Here is a 23,456-nt window from a genome sequence, read left to right as displayed (position 1 = left end):
GATAATTACTTGACACATTGGAAAGAATTTACAAAAAAACAGAGCAAACTAGAATGCTATTTGGCCCTACACAGAGAGTACACAGCGGCAGAATACCTGACCAATGTGACTGACCCAAAATTAAGGAAAGCTTTGACTATGTACAGACTCAGTGAGCATAGCCTAACCTAGGCCTACTAATGTTTCAGCCTACTTTTTGCTGCTATTATTACTTGTGGTCTCCTATGTGCCTTGGGGGAGGTATATGTAGACTGGGCTATTGATTTTATTTTCTCACTCTTTTAATGTGGTCTGGACATGGGCTACGTTGTCAACTATGACAGACAAAATGAGAAAAAAATCCAGAAAATCACATTGTAGGTTTTTTAATGAATTTAATGATTTTTGCAAAAACAAAGTTATCCCAGACTCAATGCACAAAGTTCGCATTACAGTGTTGCTCAAAAAAGACAAGGACCCTCTATCCTGCTCGTCCTTCCGGCCCATAAGCTTGTTGGACTTCGACTACAAAATAATTACCAAATTGCTCGCCAAAAGACTAAACACTCTTCTTCCTAAAATAATAAAAGCGGACCAAACTGGATTTATTAGAGAGAGATACTCGTCTGATAACATTCGCCGTCTTTTTGATATTATAGATCAAGTAAACGCACAGAAGACGCCTGTCCTGCTGGCTTCACTGGATGCTGAGAAGGCGTTTGACAGGATGGAGTAGAGCTTTCTGTTTTCAGTCTTAGAAATTTCAATATGGGCATACATTTTATTAAATGGATCAAATCACTATACTCTCATCCAAATGCCATGGTAACTACTAACGGACTGAACTCTGACAGATTCCCTCTGGAACGGGACACAAGACAAGGGTGCTCGCTGTCCCCCCTGCTTTACTTGTTGGGGGCGGAGCCTCTGGCAGAGTTGATAAGGAGCAATCCAAGTATTATGCGTGTTTCTGCAGGTCGGCCTGCAGCACAAGATTTCGCTTTACGCTGATGATGTCTTGCTCTACATATCCAACCCTGAGAAATCCCTCCCATTTTAGACACAATTGCTCAGTATGGCAATTCTGTGTGGGCATCTGTCCGCAGTGGCGGCTCTGGCGCGGGACGTGAACCCCACTCAGCCATAGTCTTGGCCCACTTACGTGACGCCTTAGGAGCGGCGACCTTGGACTGGGAACCCTTGCAGCGGGCGACTCTGGCAGCGCCGGACAGGCGGGAGGCTCTGGCAGCTCCGGACAGGAGGGAGGCTCTGGCAGCTCCGGACAGGAGGGAGGCTCTGGCAGCTCCGGACAGGAGGGAGGCCCTGGCACCTCCTCCGGACAGGAGGGAGACCCTAGCACCTCCTCCGGACAGGAGGGAGACCCTGGCACCTCCTCCGGACAGGAGGGAGACCCTGGCACCTCCTCCGGACAGGAGGGAGACCCTGGCACCTCCTCCGGACAGGAGGGAGACCCTGGCACCTCCTCCGGACAGGAGGGAGACCCTGGCACCTCCTCCGGACAGGAGGGAGACCCTGACAACTCCTCCGGACAGGAGGGAGACCCTGGCAGCTCCTCGGACAGGAGGGAGACCCTGGCAGCTCCGGACAGGAGGGAGACTCAGGACTCATTGGGCTGGGGAGACACACAGGAGACCTGGCTCTGGGAGCAGGCACAGGACTCACCGGGCTGGGGAGACATCCAGGAGGCCTCTTCCTTGGCCGAGGCACCGGATACACTAGAACGTGGAGGTGCACTGGCCCCACCCGTTCTGGCTGGACGCCAGATTCCACCCGGCAAATGTGGGACGCTGGCACCGAGCACACCGGCCTGTGAATGCTCCGCCTCGACACCGTGAGCATCACCCCATAGCATGGGGCCTGACCAGTCCCGTGCTCTCCACGGTAAGCACGGGGAGTTTGCTCAGGTCTGCTTCCTGACTCTGCCACACTCCCCATGTGCCTCCCCCAAACATTTTTGGGGGCTGCCTCTCGGGCTTCCTTGCCAGCCGTGTTCCCATATACCGCCGGTTCCTTTCTCCGGCTGCCTCTGCTCGCCTAGCTGCCTCCACCTGTTCCCATGGAAGGCAATCCCTTCCCGCCACGATCTTCTCCCATGTGTAGACTCTGGACTTGCTGTCCAGAACTTCCCCCCATCTCCAGGAGTCCACCTTACCATGCTGCTTGGTCCGTTGGTGGTGGGAAGTTCTGTCACGGCTGGCTGAAGGACTGGACCAAGGTGCAGCATGGTAAGCGTACATTCTTTCTTTATTAAAAAATGACACTGACAAAACGAAGAACAAAAACCAAACCGTGAAGCTTTGCGCTATGTGCCCTGAACAAAGACAAAGTTAACTTCCCACAAAACAGGTGGGGGAAAAGGGTACCTAAGTATGGTTATCAATCAGAGACCACTATAGACAGCTGCCTCTGATTGAGAACCACAACCGGCCAAACACATAGAAATAGAAAATCATAGAACATAGACTGCCCACCCAAATCACACCCTGACCAAACCAAAATAGAGACATAAAATGATCTCTACGGTCAAGGCGTGACAGCGGGGGCTATTCAATGTTAATGCAGTACGCCACAGGATGTTTTTGTGCTGGTCAAGGGCAGTCAGGTCTGGAATGAACCAAGGGCTATAATTCAATTCAATTCAATTCAAGGGCTTTATTGGCATGGGAAACATGTGTTAACATTGCCAAAGCAAGTGAGGTAGACAACATACAAAGTGAATATATAAGGTGAAAAACAACAAAAATGAACAGTAAACATTACACATACAGAAGTTTCAAAACAGTAAAGACATTACAAATGTCATATTATATATATATATATATATACATATATATATATATATATATATATATATATATACAATTTACAAATAGTTAAAGGACACAAGATAAAATAAATAAGCATAAATATGGGTTGTATTTACAATGGTGTTTGTTCTTCACTGGTTGCCCTTTTCTCGTGGCAACAGGTCACAAATCTTGCTGCTGTGATGGCACACTGTGGAATTTCACCCAGTAGATATGGGAGTTTTTCAAAATTGGATTTGTTTTCAAATTCTTTGTGGATCTGTGTGATCTGGGGGAAATATGTACCTCTAATATGGTCATACATTGGGCAGGAGGTTAGGAAGTGCAGCTCAGTTTCCACCTCATTTTGTGGGCAGTGAGCACATAGCCTGTCTTCTCTTGAGAGCCATGTCTGCCTACGGCGGCCTTTCTCAATAGCAAGGCTATAGAGCCTAACCCTCTCAGCTAAAGGAAAATAAATATAGATTGTACTGTTATAATGACATTTAGCGGGGCGAGTGGGTCTTTGGATATTGGCTATATGTTGCCTTACCTCCTTTAGTAATAGCATTTATCACATTTGGTCATTGGTCCGTTTTTCATCGACCATCGATTGTCTTTCAAAAAACGTTTTGCCTCTTCGGGAGTTTTGAAGTGTTGCAGGGCTCCTTGGTGAAGAATCCTGAGCTCGTTTGGGTATTTGAATCCCCCGAAGATGCCTCGGTCAATGGAGTATTTCTTCACCTCGTCAAACTCTCGGCGCTTTCGGCATATTCTGACTATCCTATTCTGACTATCCTACCGATCCTCGACTTCGGCGATGTCATCTACAAAATGGCTTCCAACACTCTACTCAGCAAACTGGATGCAGTCTATCACAGTGCCATCCGTTTTGTCACTAAAGCACCTTATACCACCCACCACTGCGACTTGTATGCTCTAGTCGGCTGGCCCTCACTACATATTCGTCGCCAGACCCACTGGCTCCAGGTCATTTACAAGTCCATGCTAGGTAAAGCTCCGCCTTATCTCAGTTCACTGGTCACGATGGCAACACCCATCCGTAGCACGCGCTCCAGCAGGTGTATCTCACTGATCATCCCTAAAGCCAACACCTCATTTGGCCGCCTTTCGTTCCAGTACTCTGCTGCCTGTGACTGGAACGAATTGCAAAAATCTTTGAAGTTGGAGACTTTTATCTCCCTCACCAACTTCAAACATCAGCTATCCGAGCAGCTAACCGATCGCTGCAGTTGTACATAGTCTATAGGTAAATAGCTCACCCTTTTTCACCTACCTCATTCCCATACTGTTTTTATACTGTTTTTATTTATTTACTTTTCTGCTCTTTTGCACACCAATATCTCTACCTGTACATGCCCATCTGATCATTTATCACTCCAGTGTTAATCTGCAAAATTGTATTATTCGCCTACCTCCTCATGCCTTTTGCACACATTGTATATAGACTGCCCATTTTTTTTTTTTTCTACTGTGTTATTGACTTGCTAATTGTTTACTCCATGTGTAACTCTGTGTTGTCTGTTCACACTGCTATGCTTTATCTTGGCCAGGTCGCAGTTGCAAATGAGAACTTGTTCTCAACTAGCCTACCTGGTTAAATAAAGGTGAAATAAAAATAAAAATAAATATTCCAGCGGACAGGTCCTGGTGTAAAGTGAGTTTGGCGTTTCCCACTGTGATGGTGTTGATTTTCGCCGCCTGTAGGACTCGTTCCTTGTCGGTGAATCTCAGGAAACGTATACTGATTGGGCGCGGTGGTTGTCTGGCTGCTGGTGGGGGCCTCAGTGCTCGGTGAGCTCTCTCGAGTTCTATGGGCCTGTCGGTGGATAGGTGGAGCCACTCGGGAAGTTTGTCTTGCAGGTAGCGGATCAGTGGCATGTTTCCCTCTTTTTTTTGCCCAGATTTAACATTATTCCTTCGCCCCGTTTTCCAGGTCCTCTGTTTTCTCTTCCAGATGCTCTATTTTATTTTTAGCATATGCTATTGTTTCCATGAAAACTGTCAATAAGTTTTCCATGGATAGGATTCGCCCCTCTGCCTCGTCCAGGCGTCCCGCGTTTATGGTTATCTTGTTGTTGATGTCAGGCAAAGCGTTTTCCAGGATTGTCACCTTGCCCCCTATCGCACTGAGCTGAGAGTTAATGGCATCCAATTTAATGTTGAGTTCTGTATGTTGGAATCTCAACTCAGAAAGAATGTCTTCGACAGAGTGTGAGTTTGACATTCGTTGGGCCTCGGGGGGGGGAATGGGTCCTCTTGCTCCTGGCTAATGGTGCTAGCTTTTTCTGAAGCTAGCTTCTTCTTGGAGGCTTTTTCCGTCGCTAATGCTCGAGTCCGGGTAAAAATGTCACCTGTAGTGTCGCTTTTTGTAGCCGCCATTACTTTTTTTACTAAAGCTAAAGGAGTTTAAACTTGAAGTGGAGGTAAGATTATGAATTGGAAACTACTTGTACGGAGCTCTTAGTTCACGCGACCATCTCGTTCAAGGGTCACGTGATCCCTCAAGGCTAGCTTTTTCAAACAGAAATTTGCATCCTGTAGCACAAACTCCAAAAAGTTCTGGGACACTGTAAAGTCCATGGAGAATAAGAGCACTTCCTCCCAGCTGCCCACTGCACTGAGGCTAGGAAACACTGTCACCACCGATAAATCTACGATTATCGAGAATTTCAATAAGCATTTTTCTACGGCTGGCCTTGCTTTCCATCTGGCTATCCCTACCCCGGTCAACAGCTCTGCACCCCCCACAGCAACTTGCACAAGCTTCCCCCATTTCTCCTTCACCCAAATCCAGATAGCTGATGTTCTGAAAGAGCTGCAAAATCTGGACCACTACAAATCAGCTGGTCTAGACAATCTGGACCCTCTCTTTCTAAAATTATATGCCGCAATTGCTGCAACCCCTATTACTAGCCTGTTCAACCTCTCTTTCGTATCGTCTGAGATCCCCAAAGATAGACAAGCTGCTGCGGTCATCCCCCTCTTCAAAGGGGGAGACACTCTTGATGTAACGGATGTGAAACGGCTAGCTTAGTTAGCGGTGTGCGCTAAATAGCGTTTCAATCGGTTACGTCACTTGCTCTGAGACCTTGAAGTAGTAGTTCCTCTTGCTCTGCAAGGGCCGTGGCTTTTGTGGAGCGATGGGTAACGATGCTTCGAGGGTGACTGTTGTCGATGTGTGCAGAGGGTCCCTGGTTCGCGCCCGGGTATGGGCGAGGGGACGGTTTAAAATTATACCGTTACATTGACGCAAACTGTTACAGACCTATATCTATCCTACCCTGCCTTTCTAAGGTCTTCGAAAGCCAAGTTAACAAACAGATCACCGACCATTTCGAATCCCACGGTACCTTCTCCGCTATGCAATCTGGTTTCCGTCCTACATGTAGTGTTGGACATTGGAATATTCAAGGTCCTAAACGATATCATAATCGTCATCGATAAAAGACAATACTGTGCAGCCGTATCCATCAACCTGGCTTTCGACTCTGTCAATCACCGCATTCTTATCGACAGACTCAACAGCCTTGGTTTCTTAAATGACTGCCTCGCCTGGTTCACCACCTACTTATCAGATAGAGTTCAGAGTGTCAAATGGGAGGGCCTGTTGTCTGGACCTCTGCCAGTCTCTATGGGGGTGCCACAGGGTTCAATTCTCGGGCCGACTCTTTTCTCTGTATACGTCAATGATGTCGCTCTTGCGGCTGGTGATTCTCTGTATACCATTCTGTATACTTCTGGCCCTTCTTTGGACACTGTGTTAACTAACCTCCATACAAGCTTCAATGCCATAAAACTCTCCTTCCGTGGCCTCCAACTGCTCTTAAATGCAAGTAAAACTAAATGCATGCTCTTCAACCGATCGCTGCCCACATCTGCCCACCCGCCTAGCATGACTACTCTAGACGGTTCTGACTTAGAATATGTGGGCAAATATCTAGGTGTCTGGTTAGACTGTAAACACTCCTTCCAGACTCATATTAAGCATCTCCAATCCAAAATTAAATCTAGAATCGGCTTCCTATTTCACAATTAAGCATCTTTCACTCATGCTGCCAAACATACCCTCGTAAAACTGACTATCCTACCGATCCTTGACTTCGGCAATGTCATTTAAAAAAATAGCCTCCAACACTCTACTCAGCAAATTGGATGCAGTCTATCACAGTACCATCCGTTTCGTCACCAAAGCCCCATATACTACCCACCACTGCGACCTGTATGCTCTCGTTGGCTGGCCCTCGCTTCATATTCGTCGCCAAACCCACTGGCTTCAGGTTATCTATAAGGCCTTGCTAGGTAAAGCCCCGCCTTATCTCAGCTCACTGGTCGCCAAAGCAGCACCCACCCCTAGCACACGCTCCAGCAGGTATACTTCACTGGTCACCCCCAAAGCTAATTCCTCCTTTGACCGCCTTTCCTTCCAATTATCTGCTGCCAATGACTGGAACGAATTGCAAAAATCACTGAAGCTGGAGACTCATATCTCCCTCACTATCTTTAAGCATCAGCTATCAGAGCAGCTTACAGATCATTGCACCTCTACATAGCCCATCTGTAAATAGCCCATCCTACTACCTCATCCCCATATTGTTATTTATTTATTATTATTATTTTTTGCTCCTTTGCACCACAGTATCGCTACTTGCACATGCATCTTCTGCACATCTCACTCCAGTGTTTATTTGCGAAACTGTAATAATTATTTTGCCACTACGGCCTATATATTGCCTTATCTCCCTAATCTTACTTCATTTGCACACACTGTATAGACTTTTGTATTGTGTTATTGACTGTACGTTTGTCTATTCCATGTGTAACTCGGTGTTGTTGTTTGTGTCACACTGCTTTGCTTTATCTTGGCCAGGTTGCAGTTGTAAATGAGAACTTGTTCTCAACTGGCCTACCTGGTTGAATAAAGGTGAAATAAAATAATACTGTATGTGAGAATGTCTTATGTCCGTCCTACATGTAGTGTTGGACATTGGAATATTCCTCAACGGCATAGATCATAAATTGCTAATGCAAATAGAAGTATTATGTTCAACAACTGACATTTTCAGATATTATTTGGACAAACACACTTTGGTGCTTACAATTCATTCTCTATTGTCATAGATTTGGTGGGCACTGTCATCTGTGATCTTTGTGATATGACTTTCTTTTAGTACTGATGAAACTGTCACTTAATGTTTTTTCTTAAAGTCTACAAACGCTCTACATTTATTCACTCTGTGATAGGGTTGGATTCTATATGCTACTTTTATTATTGTCCTGTAAATGGTTCAGTGCCTATAATTTAAGCTGTGTGTAGAATGGGACATAAAGGAAATTACCACTAATAATAAATTACTACTAGATTATAGTGATAAGGAAAACAGCATACAAATTTGGCTTGTGTATTAATTTGCCTTTAACTAATCATAATTCCATTATTTTTACATAAAAAAAAGAGAACACTTCAAAATGAGAAGATCCTGCCATGGAAAAGATGACTGTGTGGACATAAAGTGGAAAGGAAATAACTCACACCATGCAGCAGGACACCTTCAGCTGCTGGGTCTTTGTAATGCAGGTTTGATAGTTATATTTTCAATAATGAATGGTTAGCTGTTATGTGACAATTAGGTCAAAAACTCTATTTTATTTTTTGGTGTAGATGGCCAAGGAAGTTGCACAGAACTTCCCCAACATCCCTTCTCAAATTCATATGGAACCTTCAAAAACATATGGAGCAACTGCAAAAAGAAATGGCTGAGGATATACTAAAAATGTCTGGTATGTAATGACATTTAATTGAAAGTAAATGTAAATTCTTTATTTGTATGTAGTTGTGTGGGACAGCCATATGATTTCAGAGTTCAACAAAGCCAACAACTGCTTCATGAGTGCCACTGATAAAGAACCTGGATGTGGCCCAAAGACTGACTGGGTTAGTAACATTATTTAACATGTTTATAATCTTTTGACAACAGTGACCATTTATGATATAACACAATGGACAGCTAATTTGTCATTCGTCATACTGCAATGATATTTGATATTATTTATAACATGTTACGCTTTGTTTTGTTTTGATTGAATGTTTTACATGCCAACGGTGGTTCCATGTGCTGTGCCTAGGAATGAAGACACAAGAGTTCAACAGAGTAAAAAACACAAACTGTCAGTGCTGTCTTTGTTGTAAATGTATGCTATACCCCATCCACACTGAAGAGGCTCTGAAATGTACATCAACCAGGGATAAAGACAAAGTTAACACTGTGAAATGCTTCATACTTAATTGAAGTTGTATCTGTTGACATGTTGGAAAAGATTAAAGATCTACAATTTTTGTTTAATTTGTCAATATTACATTTTTATTCATTGATTTACTGGCCACTATTACTGTGGTTACATGTTCAGTATATGTATTGACCAGCAAACCCACTGCAGCCTACCTCACTAGCTCACTATCTGCTGTTGGTGGACATAAAAGACAACTAAAGGCGAATATCCAACCTGAAACTGGCTTTACCTCGGTCAGGAACCGTTGGTCAGCCTGCAATAGTGATTTTGGATTTGTAAAAAATACATGTAGAGGCCAATAAATCATCTGAACCAATTATGCTAAACTGTTATGTTAACTATCCAAGCGTTGTAGTACACCCATAAATTAAGAGGCAATTAAATCCAGCTGGAATCCGCGAGCAATGTCAGTCAAGCTAGCCGGCTGAACACTAGTTGCCGGAGCTCGTTCAGAGGTAATTTAACATTTAAAATTGTTTTAATTGTTTTAATTCATTTATGAGCTGCAAATGCAATGCTCATTTATTTCTTAATTGCCATTTTGCGTCCTCGGTCAACGAAGGTCCTCTTGTCGGCCATGCTGGAAATGTGATCTCGCGTTAATGTCATTGTCAATACAGTAAATCTACACCACGATATGAAATGTTGATTTGATGATAGTTCTCGATTATACCGACTGATTGCTATTGCATGGTGTGCTCTGACAAGTCTGGGCTGGGGCTAGTTTCAGTATACTTGGGTGTAAGAGGGCGTTGTGCCAACCAAAGTAATATCTCAAACGCTGCTACAACTACAATATTTGCTACTAGACTAATTGCTGTCAAACTAATGTACCATTTCAATTCAGTCAATTCTGGACGTGAACTGATATTCCCATTTAAAAATCCATAAACAAAGAATTATGGCATTTAGGATTTGTTTAAATGTCCCCATCTCATACCTTCCCTTGTTTACTGCCTACATACACCTCCCATTCCACTGTCATCTGAAAGCAGAGCAGTTACTTTAGAAATGACTGTAATAGAAAAAGTTTGTTTACAGGACATTTCAGATCTGAAATAATGTCATCACATGACTCATTTACATAAGAAGTTTAATGCGTTCAACTGTCCTCAAGTATGCTATATTACAGTGTATTCCAAATGAATGTCTTACAGTAACCATACAGTGGTTCACACATACTGTATAAGGACATATTTAACCTGAAGGGTTAGTAAGCACAAAGTACATAGCACAGATGGACACAAAAGATCACCTACTAACATCAATACAACACCAATAACCTTGGAACCCAGAACCAATATATGTCACAAGATTATATCGCCTATTGCTCACTTCAAGTATAATATCACCCATCTCAGTAGCCAGGGTACAACAAACTGTTATCAAATATCAGAGTTAAAATGTTTGAACACGAAGGTAGAAAAATATGGCAAATATAAAAGGTTTCAAATATTTCCATTCTACTAAAACTGGGGTGTGAGGTTTTTCCTGTCCACATGATCGGACCAGGAAAAATTCAGGTCCTATACATTCCTAGTCCGGTCAGGGAAAACTCCAGGCCCTAGTTATAACGTCTTATGAAACCGCTTTTATCTTCAGCAGTGATCCGTCATGATGGGGTGAAGTTCATGACACAGGCATCTCTCATTGCAGACCTGGCAGTCCTCACCGCTTCAATCTCTCTCTGCAGATCCTTCAGTCTCTTCTCCATTTCTGAACAAAGGAAAAGAAACAGGGCATTAGGGTGAAATTAATTCTCTGGGCACTGACTGTCTAGTCAGTGCTGAGGTCATAATGCATGCGGGTGTTACAGATCAGAGCACGACAGGTCTTCTGCATTCCACATAACTGTGTTAGCCCACTGAGCTTAAGCCTAAGCATTAGCTCCGTAGGTCTTCTGGTGTCAGGCAAGGTTACTCATGCTTCCGAACCAGAATTCCTATACGAGGAACTAACTTATGGGGACTTTATTCCATGCACCACAAAGAGTGTATTCTGTTCTTTATGTGGATGTTTAAATACTTTACCTTGGTCTCTCTTTGCAAAGATCTCTGGCAGCATCCCAGAGGCCTCCAGCACTTTCAGGGTGAGGTTGAAATCTGTGGACACAGGATATTTTGTTAATATCTATACTGGCAAAAATGTTTTTAAAAAATTAAAAAAATAATATTACAAGCTCAGTTTCACAATGGACAACGGTACAGTTGACAAGTGCACTTTGAAAAAGTGCCAACAGTTCTCCAGTCCCAATTCAATAACATTGTTTGCAAATGCTCTTCATAATTGCATGCACCGGTTTAGTTAGCCAACACTACAGTCCCCATCCAATGTATTTAATAGTAGTCTATTGTATTATTCTGTCTCACCTTCTTCGCTGGCCTGCTGGGATGAAATCCTCTCAGTGATAGTGTTGAGGCGGGAGGCAAACTCAGAGAAGATGAACTGTGTGCAGCCTGCCTGGTGGCACTTCCTGAAGAACTGTGCAGCTGGACTCATACTGGACCCAAAACCAGACGAACCAGGAGGCCCAGGATCCCCAGGTGACCCAGACCCACAGCTGGAGTCTGGGGAAAGAATTGAGTTGACTCCTGATAAGTGCACATTGGATATGTAGACAGGTTGACCTATCCCAGTCCAAACACACCTCCTAATATGACAGTCCTTTATTCTTCTGTTATAATAGACATGCACACAAACATACTGTTTTGTTCAGGGAGAAGGGGGTCCAGTTGTTCCACTTTGATGATGGACAGATGGCTCTTGGAACACTGCACAGAGAAAAATGGTTTTGAGTAGAAGAAAAGAGCAAAGGTACTGTCGCTAACTACAAGAGTGAAAGAGGTAGGAGACAGCAAAAAACAACCTGCTCATTCGATCACTAATTTGCGTTAAGTGCCAACTCACCTCCCCATTCTCATTCTTAAATGTTGGTCCCTCCAGTTCATACTGAAACTCAAACTGCTCCGCAGTCCCATCTACAGCATAAACACAGGAATATTGGGAGTGTCATAACCACAGGGTTCATCCTATGAGACCATCTGAAAGTTGACATAAGTGACGATACAGGACATCTTGGATTGAAACTGATACAACAAAAACAACCTTCTGTCATGGCTACCTCTGAAGTATTGGGATCTTGCCTAGGGGAAGTTAGAAACACAGAAATACAATGTTAACAAGCCATTAGAACACTGAAGAACAGTCTTGCAAAGGCTTGGACATATTTTCTGGAAAAAAGTTAACTTTTATATGACATATGACCTATAGTCTGTCATAAGACACAGTTTGGTTCTGGGCTCTAATGTTATCTAATACAGTGGGCTAGGGCTGGGCGATATGGCTAAAATCTCATATCCCGATAACAATACACATCACGATATAGCACATTCTGTAAATTCAATTAATAGTTTATATAAAATGACCACATGTAAAGGCCTGTTTCTTATTACATTTTGAATTATACTCAACAAATAAAAGGTACTTACTCAATATTTATTATTTCTCTGTTTATTTAGAAACTTTGTGCAAATTTTCAATTTAAGTTTGCAATAAAATATTAATAAAATCTAAAAGGTTCAACTATAGTTGCAAACAAAATAATAGGCCTAAAATGTGCAGTTATAGGCCTAATGTAGTTGAAGAAACTCAGAGATTCAAATGTATACAATTAAACCTACAGTTGAAGTCAGAAGTTTTTACATACACCTTAGCCAAATTCATTTAAAACTCAGTTTTTCACAATTCCTGACATTTAATCCTAGTAAAACTTCCCTGTCTTAGGTCAGTTTCGATCACCACTTTATTTTAAGAATGTGAAATGTCAGAATAATAGTAGAGCGAATGATTTCAGCTTTTATTTCTTTCATCACCTTCCCAGTGGTTCAGAAGTTTACATACACTCAATTAGTATTTGGTAGCATTACCTTAAAATTGTTTTGGGTAGCCAACAAGTTAGGTGAATTTTGGCCCATGCCTCCTGACAGAGCTGGTGTAACTAAGTCAGGTTTGTAGGCCTCCTTGCTTGCACACACATTTCCTATAGGATTGGGCTTTGTGATGGCCACTCCAATACCTTGACTTTGTTGTCCTTAAGCCATTTTGCCACAACTTTGGAAGTATGCTTGGGGTCATTGTCCATTTGGAAGACCCATTTGAGACGAAGCTTCAACTTCCTGATGTCTTGAGATGTTGCTTCAATATATCCACATAATTTTCTTTCCTCATGATGCCATCTATTTTTTTTTAATAAAAAAAAAAAATGTACCCCCTTTTCTCCCCAATTTCGTGGTATCCAATTGTTAGTAGCTACTATCTTGTCTCATCGCTACAACTCCCGTACGGGCTCGGGAGAGACGAAGGTTGAAAGTCTTGCGTCCTCCGATACACCACCCAACACTGCTTCGTAAACACAGCGCGCATCCAACCAACCCGGAGGAAGGAAACACTGTGCACCTGGCAACCTTGGTTAGCGTGCACTGCGCCCGGCCCGCCACAGGAGTCGCTGATGCGCGATGAGACGAGGATATCCCTACCGGCCAAACCCTCCCTAACCCGGACGACGCTAGGCCAATTGTGCATCGCCCCACGGACCTCCAGGTCGCGGCAGGTTGCGACAGAGCCTGGGCGCGAACCCAGAGTCTCTGGTGGCACAGCTGGCGCTTCAGTACATCGCCCTTAACCACTGCGCCACCCAGGAGGCCCTATGATGCCATTTATTTTGTAAAATGCACCAGTCCCTCCTGCAGCAAAGCACCCTGATGCTGCCACCCCCGTGCTTCACGGTTGGGATAGTGTTCTTCGGCTTGCAAAAAGTACGATCTTTGTCCCCATGCACAGTTGCAAACCGTAGTCTGGCTTTTTTATGGCGGTTTTGGAGCAGTGGCTTCTTCCTTGCTGAGCTGCCTTTCAGGTTATGTTGAAATAGAACTCGTTTTACTGTGGATATAGATACTTTTGTACCCGTTTCCTCCTGCATCTTCACAAGGTGCTTTGCTGTTATTATGGGAATGATTTGCACTTTTCGCACCAAAGTACGTTCATCTCTAGGAGACAGAACGCGTCTCCTTCCTGAGCGGTATGACGGCTACATGGTCCCATGGTGTTTATAAATGTGTGCTATTGTTTGTACAGATGAACGTGGTACCGTCAGGTGTTTGGAGATTGCTCCCAAGTATGAACCAGGCTTGTAGAGGTCTGCAAAAAACAATTCTGAGGTCTTGACTGATTTCTTTAGATTTTCCCATGATGTCAAGCAAAGAGGCACTGAGTTTGAAGGTAGGCCTTGAAATACATCCACAGGTACACCTCTAATTGACTCAAATTATGTTAATTAGCCTATCATAAGCTTCTAAAGCCGTTATTTTGGCATTAATATGTGTCACATATCAATTTGCATTTGATACCTTGGGTCGAGTATTAGCACAAACTCACGAAACCCCTGTTTCTCGACCATGTAAATTGGGGCCATGTCTTTGCAGACGTAGGTTGTAATGGCAGCTGTTGTCTCCTTCCATCTCCGTGATTCTTTGCCATATGGTGTGACGCGGGCAAAAGCCTCTTGCAACGTCTGAGTCTGGGATTTGTTTTGAGCACTCGACTGTACTTTTTTGGATCTCATCCGTAGACTCTCTCTGTTTCACATGATTCTTGCGTAGGTGGTAAAAGAGGTTAGTGGTGTTTGAGCCTGTTGTCTGGACCGGCCTGCGGCTTAATTTGCTGAGCACGTTTTTCTGGTCCGTGTCAGACTTTTTATACCCAAACCAAATCCATGCGACCGAAGTAGCCCTTCTTTTAGGTACGAGCTCTGTGTCTCCATGCCACGTTCACTCTCCTGCATGTTTGTTTATGTTGCAAATTTCCCTCCACACAGCGTCACCCAAATTGACAAAAAATATTGCAGTGTGATTTGCGACAACGAAATCAACGATAGAGCATAATATGAAGCGATATTCTTTTTTCTATCGTCACACAATATATATCTTCATATTGCCCAGCCCTACAGTGGGCCTATATAAAAGTGTTACCAATGTTATCTTCCAATATACATGATACCCACTTTGATATCCCAGTCTTGGGGAGATGCTCATCCTCCTCCTCTTCTTCATATGTGCTCTTAGACATGGTCTTCTCTGCCTTTATTGCAGCTTCTCTTTTTAACTTTAATGTCTGAAGAAAAACAATTCATACCACAAAACCATTCAAAAAAACATGATGTCACATTTCAATAAGATGTGCAATTTCCATTAACCTTGTGAATTTATGCAGGACATAATATTTCCTCCACCAGATGTATACCAAAACAAGTGGTGGAGCTGCTATTTTTTTTTTTTTCATTGAATCTTTACATTTGACATGTTGCCCCTGTAGTAGTCTATTTGTTTGGTAGTTTTATAGACTAGACTGTCATTAACAGTATTAATATTCGATGGACAAAATAACATGTAGTAATAATAACGGCCCTCTACTTTACCCTGGTGGTGGTTTCTGATTTACCATCTAGAGCTGGCACTGTGATGGCTGGGTGCTTGTATTTGATGTGGTTTAACATGCTGTCAGTTCTGCCGTTGTTGTATTTGAGTACTGCTTTGCATAGCCGACATGCTGTCCGGTCCTCTGGCAGTCTCTATGGGGATGTCACAGGGTTCAATTCTCGGGCCGACTCTTTTCTCTGTATATATCAATGATGTTGCTCTTGCAGCGGGCGATTCCCTGATCCACCTCTACGTAGACGACACCATTCTATATACTTTCGGCCCGTCATTGGACACTGTGCTATCTAACCTCCAATCGAGCTTCAATGCCATACAACACTCCTTCCGTGGCCTCCAACTGCTCTTAAAACGCTAGTAAAACCAAATGCATGCTTTTCAACCGATCGCTGCCTGCACCCGCATGCCCGACTAGCATCACCACACTGGATGGTTCCGACCTTGAATATGTGGACACCTATAAGTACCTAGGTGTCTGGCTAGACTGCAAACTCTCCTTCCAGACCCATATCAAACATCTCCAATCGAAAATCAAATCAAGAGTTGGCTTTCTATTCCGCAACAAAGCCTCCTTCACTCACGCTGCCAAGCTTACCCTAGTAAAACTGACTATCCTACCGATCCTCGACTTCGGCGATGTCATCTACAAAAATCGCTTCCAACACTCTACTCAGCAAACTGGATGCAGTTTATCACAGTGCCATCCGTTTTGTCACTAAAGCACCTTATACTACCCACCACTGCGACTTGTATGCTCTAGTCGGCTGGCCCTCGCTACATATTCGTCGCCAGACCCACTGGCTCCAGGTCATCTACAAGGCCATGCTAGGTAAAGCCCCGCCTTATCTCAGTTCACTGGTCACCATGGCAACACCCATCCGTAGCACGCGCTCCAGCAGGTGTATCTCACTGATCATCCCTAAAGCCAACACCTCATTCGGCCGCCTTTCGTTCCAGTACTCTGCTGCCTGTGACTGGAACGAATTGCAAAAATCGCTGAAGTTGGAGACTTATCTCCCTCACCAACTTCAAACATCAGCTATCTGAGCAGCTAACCGATCGCTGCAGCTGTACATAGTCTATAGGTAAATAGCTCACCCATTTTCACCTACCTCATCCCCACAGTTTTTATTTAGTTACTTTTCTGCTCTTTTGCACACCAATATCTCTACCTGTACATGACCATCTGATCATTTCTCACTCCAGTGTTAATCTGCAATATTGTAATTATTCGCCTACCTCCTCATGCCTTTTGCACACATTGTATATAGACTCCCCTTTTTTTCTACTGTGTTATTGACTTGTTAATTGTTTACTCCATGTGTAACTCTGTTGTCTGTTCACACTGCTATGCTTTATCTTGGCCAGGTCGCAGTTGCAAATGAGAACTTGTTCTCAACTAGCCTACCTGGTTAAATAAAGGTGAAATAAAAAATAAATAAAAAATAAAACATGTATCAACACCCTTTCTGGTGAAATATTTCAAACCGTGCTACTTTTAGCGCATCTCTTCCTATTTATGCTCTATGCTCTCTACAGTCAAAGCCTTTTCCTTCAGATCTATGCTGGACTAGCCAAATTAGCAAACTACAAGTTTGATAATACTGCTAATAAAAACGTTTTGTTTCATCAAAGGCGTGTTGGCCTGTTACGTTACTCAACGAAAACAATTTACTTCAAAAGGAAAACACTTTGCAAGGAAAAACTATTTAAGGTAGATCACTTCACGTTTCCTTACGTTTGCTTCCGAGAGTTAACGCTGAACGGGTTTCGTTGCGAAACGTTTTGCAATGGTCTGCGACTAATGCATGCACCCCATAACATCAAACGATAAAGCAACACAACCGGCGCTTATTAGAGACTGGCCTCTATTGGAGCCAAATGTCTATTTCCTTAATGTACACATATTTTGATCAATACATTTTTTAAAGACTATCACACACTGTTGTGACCAGTATAAACATGAATCCGTATCAGATCAGGGGTGTAATCATTAGTCCAGCAGTTGCTAAACGGAACCTTTGTTGGAACTAAAACGAGTTTCTATTGGACAAAATCCAGCATGTCCCGCCCAGTTTCGTTCCGTTTTGCAACAGAATTGGCATAATGAATACGCCTCAGACTTGCAAAGACTGGCCTCCATCCAGCTACTCGCTAACCTTTTTCCTCCCCCCACCTTGCAGTCTCGCCCTCTTCTGATCCACCTCAGACAAACGTTGATGTTGGACTTTTTGACTTCGCCATTCTCTCACTCGTTTTGGATCAATTCCAAAATGCCTGGCTGTTGCCTCGCCCGAATTTTGCTCTGTGAATTTAATCACTGCTAGCTTGAATTTGATTTCGTATTTTCTTCTTGGTGGCGCCATGGCAAGCAACATGACAGATTTAAAAACAAAAAAGTATATCACATCACATGGTAACCTCGTAAACAATTAATTTAGATTGAGAGTTTATTTGAAACAGGCGTTTATTTGCTGAAATGTGTGCCGATGCCTGGCTATCAAAATGGGACAGGCGGCTATTTGAGACAAGACATTTAATTCAAAATGTACATAACTGCTAACCGAAACAGAATTTTCCGGGTAGCATAATAAACGGAAATCACGAATCGGTTTAGCTAAATGTGCGCATTCAATCGTAAATACATGTAGCCTAACTCGGTTCTTTATTGATTGTCGCTCAAATGTAGGAACGCCATGAAGTTTGTATTTTGTTCTCACTCGTTTTAATACCCGTCTCTGACGCTTCAACATATATAGCCCCATTGCTTTTGTCTGTGGAGGTCTCGAATTATTTGTTTAACTAGAGCCGTTTCGGAGGTCAAGTTTACCTGATGCAGAGACTAAATGCCTTTTCATACCACTGGTGCAACGTCCTTTACATCTGATATTCCGGTCGCAGTGTTTACATTTAGCCTGACAAGCTTCTTATTCTGTCGAAGCTGCGCTACACAGCTGAACCAACGCTGCGTGAAATTGGTGTTGACATTTTGTGAATGAATGGAACCAATGGACAACCACACCAGAGAATCTTAAAACTGACCAGAGTAGCCTGGTTCCTCGCCAAAAGAGTTGTCAGCGATCCTCTGCTCTGACAAAATATAGGAAATTTACCTTATTAACTGCATTTGGGGTTAAAACAAATGAGGCACGCGTAGAAATGGCAACCTTGTGAAGAATACATAGGGTACAAGCTGAGCTACCCGAGAAACTTGCAGAGGGGGACCAGTCCAGATATCACACTTTTACACGAATTTTCTTTGGTAGTCGGCTAAGAGTTAAATAAAACACTTACAGGAGTCTTACCTCTAACGGCAGCCATCAACTCTCGCTGAGTTTTGATATGTCTTAACGACAGATGATGGATCCTTTCTAAATGGTTTAACATGGATGTTGTGCTCCCACTCGTCCGCTTCAGAACAGCCGCACACAGCTTACATGTCACACTTTCGGACGAAATTTCATTGAAATATTTCCAGGTGTGACTTTTTTTACGGTCTCTGCTTCTACTTTCCATATCTCGCAACTACAGCCTCACTATGTAATTCGCTAATGGAATGATATTTTGCGCTACTTCGCCTGAACGTACTGTATCTAGCTAGCAGTCTGGGATCTAGACTATTTACTTGCGCATGCGCGACGATTAAAGACGAAAGTCTTCACCACTCGACATAGCAGACAGTTTAGAAATGCACAATGTGACTATAAAATAAACTATTTCACTTCACAATAGCCCACATATTTTAATTCTCACATCGTACATAAACACTATGTCTGCCACACGCCAGAGTCAATTTTTGCATAATTCTCCACAAACGGATCTATCGGGACCCGACTGCAAACCGCCATTAGGAAATAGTGCTACCCCAACCCGAATCGCATCTTGACCCGAGTGAACTATCCTTGTCTTTCATAGGGTACTGGGCTCCTTGTTCTGCACTACAGTCGGCAACTGGGCAGTCAATCAATATCCGTCTTACCGTGCATCTCCCAATGTGTTTTTTCAAGCTGCCCGTTCTTTGACTGTCATAGGCTAACACCCGCTTGCACTTTTTGCATGCTGCGAATCCATCCACAAGTTGTTTGTCAGCGTTAACGATTACTCCAAAATGATTCCATACATTTGATTTGACATTTGCCCGGTTTTTCACGATTCTGAGCTCCCTACTTTGAATTTTTTGGGTCAAATTCTGATTTTCCGTGGTATGCTTTTTGCTTTCCATTTTTCCCTCTATCTTAAATCTGGTTGTGCGGGTATAGAGGTTGTTGCTTTGGGTAGGCCTAGTCGATGTCACTGTCTGTGCACAACCTGTGATAGCTAGTTGGGTATAGGCAGACTGAAATTTAGCCAGCAAATCCACCCGCTTGCTTAGGCTACAGCTGCGGATCTATGACTAGGGTCAGACAGACTTTGTGTAGGTTAAGACAGGGTTACCCAAACTAGTCCAGGGATGAGAAATGCCTCAATAAATTGACTGTTACACAGAGATCTTCTTGGTGTAACAGTTGGGATAATGGGACAATTTTGAGTACAACACATTTCTTCTTATGTTTTCAGAGATGGCTCTGCCTGTCTGACCCTAGTGCAGGTGTTTCGGTTCTGCTGCCTAGCTGCACTATAGCAAATAACTGAGAGCTTTTAATTTTTAATTAAGAACACATTCTTATTTACAATGACGGCCTAGGAACACTGGGTTAACTGCCTTGTTCAGGGGCAGAACGACAGATGTTTACCTTGTCAGCTCGGGGATTTGATCTAGCAACCTTTCGGTTACTGGCCCTCTAACCACTAGGCTACCTGCCACCCCAATGTAGGCAGGCTTCTCCCATAGGCAAGTCTGAAATGACATTTACAAACAATACAAGATATTATTTTATTATGCTACCCAACCCGATACAGGAAATTCACACACACACACACAGAGAGAGAGATAATTACCTGTACCACAAGTCCTTTAATATAAAAAAACAGATTCACAACTGCTGACAGAGAATTTCTGATTTCATAAAGAAAAGTGAGTTAATAAACAATATCTACATAAAAAAATATGATTGCTTTACAATAAATAAGTTATGACTATACACTGAGTTATTCACAAAACTAGGAAAGTTCACAGTACACATGGAGAAGACACCTGCAATGACTAAAGTCATGTTAAATGGATGGAAAGGGGATCTCATAATAAAGTCATTTGACGAGGACAGAGGAAACAGTGATACTGTGACTGCTCTGTCTGAACCATATACAAAACTAATGCTGCAGGACAGGGTAGGCTATGAGAACAAGAAGGAGGGAGAGAGAGAGAGATTACATTATAGAGATAGACAGACATAGAATAACATCTTTATCAAAGTACATAACAAGAGTCATTCCCTTCCCTCTGTTTTCAAATAAACAGTAACTCCTCACTCTCCAAGAGGCAATAAGATAGTCACAGGCCTACAAAAGGTCATATTGGTTACTTATATGGCCACCAGTTGAGGTGACTGGTAGAACTTAGAGCAACAATCTGAAAAGCTACACATGGTATACTTTTCAATCATAATCTTTCTTATTTACAATAATTTTATATTTAAAAAAAATACAGTCTTGTCTATTTGTAGACAATCAAGGGGACCATGATGCAGACCAACAGCATTGTAACTTACAGTAACTTACTTATAGGCTTACAGTACAACAAAAAGGGCTCAACCAGATCCATATCCACCAATCTATGCCAGATGGGGTCGCTATATCAGTGACACCTGATTAGGTTAACCTTGAATTAGAATTCATAACAAAATGGTATTATATTTCTATGGGTTATGTCAGGTTCCATCTTGTCCATAGCATTTTGTCTGTTAGTGCTACTAATAGTGCTACTAATACTGTGGTAATCCCCAATCCTAACCTTGACAATTTTATGAAGGATACATGCAAAAGTGCCAAACTGACCTAAGATTAGTGTCTATGGGTAGCTGCTGCCCACCTACACTACATCTCTTCAACTACACAAGGGCGCTGGAGCCCATTCTCTAGTCAATGATATCTGATGAAGTCTATTGTTGGCATCTTCTTGAAGCTTCTGACCAGTATCCTAATAGATGGGCTTGCCTCTGGGTAAGGTGGGTGAAGTTGTGTTTAGGGTGGGGGGAGAAAGTGCTGTCTTGCTGGGGGAGCCACCAGCTGGTGCTGTTGGGTTGGGATCTGGAGAGAAAGGGTCTGGGGTGGCGTGATGGGGCCAGTGAAGGGTGCAGGGTTCAGGGCTTGATGTCAGAGAAGCTGGTGTAAGTCTCACAGCAGCTGGATGAAGTGCTGAGGTTCCCTGAGCCACTGCCCTCTGGAATACACACAGACATACACAGGGAGACCAGAGGTTAGAGGAGATGGTTAAGGAGAGACACACACACACACAATTCTACATGGAGAGGGGGTTTTACCGGAGCTGGTGAGAGACTGGCAGGACTTGGACTCTCCAATCAGGGTGAGAATGTTGGCTGCAGCCACCCAGCCCTCCTGCTTGGTCTTCAAGTTCTTCACAAACCTGCACCAACACAGAAACACACACAACCCCTTGACCACCACCTCGCCCCAACTCAACACTCAGATTTGAATAGTGCATCATATTCATAAGGCACAGAAAAAAGGGACTGCAACAGGGACGGGTTACCCAAAATTGTCTGATAAGAATAGCTTATTTTTGTTTCCTGTTTCGAAATGTTGTGTTACATTTTACTATGGCAGGTCTCTCCAACCTTGTTCCTGGAGAGCTACAGTCTTGTAGGTTTTCACTCTGACTAACTTAGCACACCTGATTCTAATAATTAGCTGGCGTTGGGAGCAAAAACCTAGGGGAGGGTAGATCTCCAAGAACAGGGTTGGAGAGACCTGCACTATGGTTTTCCCTATAGAATATGACTGTGTTGGAATAGGTTCTGACTGTTAAAGTGTGAAACCAATCAAGTGTAAGGGTGTCAAGGTAATATTCTCACCACTGTCCATCATCTCCCTCCTTGATCAGCTGCACCGTTTCACCACTCTTGACTGACAGGTCCTGGCCTTCTCCCTTCTCATAGTCAGACACCACTGTGTACTTCCCTGCACACTGTGCACAGTCAAGATATGGTGTTAGATTGTATGTATGATTGTAAACCATTTTTAAAAACTGTTTCTACATGGAGCCACATCCCAGCTTGGAGTGGATAAGTATCCTCACACCCGCACACTCACTAGTTTCTTTCCCTCCTCGTCCTCAGGGTCTGAGTTCAGGGGCTCTTCGGGGCTAGAGTAGCCATCATTCTCCTCATTGGCGTCCAATGAGAGAGAGCCCTTGGTCCATCCTAGAGGAGGGAGGAAGGGTACATAAGAATTTGGTGTCTTGTGTAGCCTGAAACACACACTCGCTCAGTCGCGCGCACACACGGAGGGGGACCGGGAGACATTGAGAGTATGCATTTCAGCAACCTCTGTTAGACCAGACACTGTCAGTGACAGGGTGGACCGCAATCAGAAGGAACAGGACCAAGTCGAATGGAGTGAAACTACAGTAATCGTGTGGACCATTCAGAACCACAACACTACTCAGAAATAAGGAGCATGACGTTTTTTTTGATAAATATACCAACATAAGCATTTAGGTGGTCATGTGTATCCACACACTCAGGCAAGGGAACACAGTGTGCAGGGAGTGAGAGGGGAAAATCTCTCAGTGAAATTCGGCAGCCATTTTGTGATCACCACACATCTTAATCCAGACTAAACCAGTCCAGTCCAGTTGAGTGCTGTACGGTACCTCTCCTCTTGGCCTGTAAGAGACTCGAGGTGCTGAACCACCTGACGCCCAGGTGGAGGTGAGCGTGAGGGCCTGGGTCTGAGAGAAAGATACATT

General features: G+C 43.4%; 2 protein-coding genes and 1 long non-coding RNA gene across 22 annotated transcripts in view; 1 reads left to right on the top strand and 2 right to left on the bottom strand.

The window, feature by feature from the left end:
* The first annotated feature begins 8,058 nt into the window (after window positions 1-8,058).
* LOC118371183 (uncharacterized) lies at window positions 8,059-9,107 on the top strand. Its single transcript, XR_004822945.2, has 3 exons — window positions 8,059-8,385; window positions 8,470-8,742; window positions 8,934-9,107. It is a non-coding gene; the product is annotated as an uncharacterized LOC118371183 (long non-coding RNA).
* A 1,043-nt stretch (window positions 9,108-10,150) lies between these two features.
* LOC118371173 (uncharacterized) lies at window positions 10,151-19,846 on the bottom strand. 13 transcript variants are annotated; one of them, XM_035756508.2, is made up of 9 exons: window positions 18,895-19,501; window positions 15,571-15,723; window positions 15,157-15,266; window positions 12,204-12,241; window positions 12,006-12,076; window positions 11,803-11,869; window positions 11,468-11,665; window positions 11,129-11,200; window positions 10,151-10,814 (listed from the first exon to the last, which is right to left on the bottom strand). In XM_035756508.2, the coding sequence occupies exons 2-9, from the start codon at window positions 15,646-15,648 to the stop codon at window positions 10,711-10,713; spliced, it is 738 nt and encodes a 245-aa protein (XP_035612401.1). In that variant the 5' UTR covers window positions 15,649-15,723; window positions 18,895-19,501; the 3' UTR covers window positions 10,151-10,710. The 13 variants fall into 13 exon arrangements, with proteins under 13 accessions (XP_035612401.1, XP_035612402.1, XP_035612400.1 ...); XM_035756509.2 differs by lacking the exon at window positions 18,895-19,501 and adding an exon at window positions 17,328-18,390; XM_035756507.1 differs by lacking the exon at window positions 15,571-15,723 and having other exon boundaries at window positions 18,884-19,499.
* Window positions 19,847-20,523: 677 nt separating this feature from the next.
* LOC118371185 (guanine nucleotide exchange factor DBS) overlaps window positions 20,524-23,456 on the bottom strand; it is a 68,438-nt gene continuing 65,505 nt past the window's right edge. For all 8 annotated transcript variants that reach the window (XM_052522228.1, XM_052522226.1, XM_052522223.1 and 5 more), the window contains 4 exons: window positions 22,799-22,908; window positions 22,561-22,673; window positions 22,009-22,112; window positions 20,524-21,908 (listed from right to left, as the gene is read on the bottom strand). In XM_052522228.1, coding sequence (XP_052378188.1) covers window positions 21,829-21,908; window positions 22,009-22,112; window positions 22,561-22,673; window positions 22,799-22,908 — 407 coding nt within the window. In that variant the 3' untranslated portion in view covers window positions 20,524-21,828. The remainder of the gene's footprint in view (window positions 21,909-22,008; window positions 22,113-22,560; window positions 22,674-22,798; window positions 22,909-23,456) is intronic.

The sequence above is a fragment of the Oncorhynchus keta genome, chromosome 7, assembly GCF_023373465.1.
Source record: "Oncorhynchus keta strain PuntledgeMale-10-30-2019 chromosome 7, Oket_V2, whole genome shotgun sequence".
NCBI classification, from domain to species: domain Eukaryota; kingdom Metazoa; phylum Chordata; class Actinopteri; order Salmoniformes; family Salmonidae; genus Oncorhynchus; species Oncorhynchus keta.
The sequence above is the reverse complement of the archived record's forward strand: the minus strand, read 5'-3'. Positions and strand labels throughout refer to the sequence as shown.